The 2,784-nt window shown below is 37.1% G+C and overlaps 1 protein-coding gene across 1 annotated transcript; it reads left to right on the top strand.

The window, feature by feature from the left end:
• The first annotated feature begins 652 nt into the window (after positions 1-652).
• On the top strand, positions 653-1,087 carry LOC136799684 (2-aminoethylphosphonate dioxygenase-like). Its single transcript, XM_067056397.1, has one exon. The coding sequence runs from the start codon at positions 653-655 to the stop codon at positions 1,085-1,087; it is 435 nt and encodes a 144-aa protein (XP_066912498.1).
• Positions 1,088-2,784: the final 1,697 nt, after the last annotated feature.

Genomic DNA, 2,784 nt, shown 5'->3' with positions numbered 1-2,784 from the left:
TCGAACGGCGAATCGTAATTTTTTTCGTGCCTAGGACCAGCGAAATTCGCGGTTCGCTAGGCCTAAATAAGACTTAAGTATTCCTAATCGAGAAAACGTATAATTTCACGATTCTAAAAATTTACGTAAAATCCAAAACGGAAACTAAAAAGGGGGATCCCCGAAGATTAGATGGGAAAGACATGCTGAAGGCGGGAAACTAAACCTTGCTATGACTCATTTTTAAGGGATGTTGGTATTTCTGATTAATATCTCAAATTTTCAGGTGTTCGTTTACTTTCATCTACGTATCAACGTCATATATCAACGGACGAACAGGTGGAAGCGTATCAACGTAACAGTTACGTCATTTTACGCAATCTTCTTACGCAAGATGAAAAGAAGGATTTTCAACGAATCATAACGGAGCTGGAAAAATGGCCAGTTAGTGACGACAAATGGTTTACGTCTGTCAAGATTAGAAGGTTTTTATGAATATCACAATGATTTAAAAGAGTATGTCAAAGGAAAATTAGGTCAAGCTGCTTCAGATTTAATAGGAGAGGAAGCTGTAGTTTTCAAAGATAAAATCAACTTCAAATATCCTGGAGGCATTGGCTACGACGCGCACCAAGATGGGTCCTCGTGGACCATGTTTGGACAGTACTTCCATATGTCGGCACTTGTCCCAGCAAATCCAATGACCTTAGAGAATGGCTGTTTGAAATTGGTTGCCGGAAACTGGGGCGAATTACCATGGTTACCGTTAGACGAGAATGGTGATATCAAAGAAGAGATAGCGAAAAATTTTAAATTGGATCCAGTGATTTGTGATGCTGGAACTGTAATCATGTTTAATTCTCATGTCCCTCATAAATCAGATGTCAATCAAACGGACCAATCAAGACGCGCCCTTTACATCACGTGGAATGGAGAATCGTTGGGTGATACCCGCAAAAAATATTATGATTTAAGACGAGAATGTCATCCACCAGATCATTTGAGAGATCCAAATAAAGATTATACGGAAGGTATTCAACTTTTTGATGAACAGATTTTGGAAATGGGAAATAACAGATGGCCAAAAGCTGAACGAGGAAAGTATTAGAAAACTTGTGCTTTGCTAGTGATTGCAAAAATACAAAAGAAATCATTACAAGCCTCATTATATGTCGAGATAATGAAATAACTTGAACCTTTTCGACCGTAGTCGCGCGGTCAGACGCGTGCCACTTAATTATTTAATTATCCCCTAAACTCGATCCAATCCTTTTTTGACTCATTTTTCTATCATTTATAGGTGCGAAAAAAGGACTGGGACGGTTTTAGTGGGATAAAGCAGACAAAAAAATGCCCACGCGGCAATTGGTGGCTACGGTCGAAAAAGTTTATATAGACCCGATCTTGGTACGATTGTGTACATGTTTAGTCAAATAAATCAAAAACTATTTGGCAGTAGTTAACTTCATGAAACAAAAGATGATTTTAATAATATCTATTTTAATTCCTTTAAACAAATTAAGGTTGTAATAATTATATAAGTAAATATGTAAACTCTATATTAAAACTGTAAAAATTAAATAATATTTTACATGAACATGGACATTAGTAAAAAAAAGTTACAAATTTTCATTGTTTGTTGCTCTACCTTCAAAGTTTAGGCCGATCTCCGAAGAGTCAGACGCCCTGAAAACCATTAATAAGCGCCACTGATATCATATGAGATCGCCCGATTTTTGCAGTCCGGTAGAACTGCACCAAGGAGCTTCGCCCTGTTATTTTACCTCGCCCTAATAAAAATCTAATCGACATAATCACCATGATCTTGTTTGAATACGAGGCAAGTGATGTTCGTGACGTAATTTATGAAAAGCTCTAACAAGATTGGTATCTTTTCAGAAGTGTGTAAGCGCATTTATTTTTTTTGTTTGAAATTTATAGTTACGGAATGATGGTATTAGTGAATTACATTACAATACATTCGCGTGATAAATTTTGTATCATTAAGTAATGTACCCTACCCTGTTTCGACGTTCGACGTGAATAAACGTTATGTACGTCATATGTACATCGAAAAAACGTCTGTCAAGTGGATTCGCACAAAAATAAAATAAACTGGATATCTAAAATTTCTTTTAGATTTCTAGGTCTGCTAATTAGACTAAGATGAAAACGAGACAGGAACTATGACCAGAGGCAAGTTTGCGAATCGTTCCCGACAAAAGAATATAATCAATTAATGTATTTACACTTTTGAGGACGGTGGTCTGACTGAAGTGATTTGGAGTTATCTACAGTTTTGACGCGCAATATCGAGAACGGTAAAAGTGCTGATTCGTTTAGGATCTAGACAAAATCAGAAGCTAACTGTCTCCATCTAATATCGAGAAAAGTAACGCCCCTAAAATAAGATCCACTGAAACTTGACTTACATTTGATCTATTACAAAAACACTTCAAACCCTGGAGAGCATTAGAGTTTCATAATTTTGTTTACATTAGAGTTATGAATCGAGTTAGAGACTGGTCTAACCGGTATTTTGGAGAAGCTACACTACGCATCTTACATACCTATCAAAACAATTAATTAAATACAAGCACGACGCAACGGGTACGGCAGGTACGGCGGCCGCAGTACCCGAAATCTTCCTTTTCGACGGTATAATCGCTATAAAATCGCTTAAACTTCCTCATTTGCCGTACCAGATATAAAAAGCTTCCATCGTGTCTGTTAAATACCTTCCCTTGTCTTGAAGGGGCTCTTATTAAATCGCGCGATCCAGACCGGACACTAAAGTACTAGATT

Source organism: Clytia hemisphaerica, unplaced genomic scaffold (assembly GCF_902728285.1).
Source record: "Clytia hemisphaerica strain Z4C2 unplaced genomic scaffold, Clytia hemisphaerica genome assembly, whole genome shotgun sequence".
NCBI classification, from domain to species: domain Eukaryota; kingdom Metazoa; phylum Cnidaria; class Hydrozoa; order Leptothecata; family Clytiidae; genus Clytia; species Clytia hemisphaerica.
This window is presented reverse-complemented; position numbering and strand designations above follow the sequence as displayed.

Excerpts from the sequence above, each read along its gene's own strand:
- LOC136799684 (XM_067056397.1), top strand. The coding sequence starts at position 653 with ATGTCGGCACTTGTCCCAGCAAATCCAATGACCTTAGAGAATGGCTGT.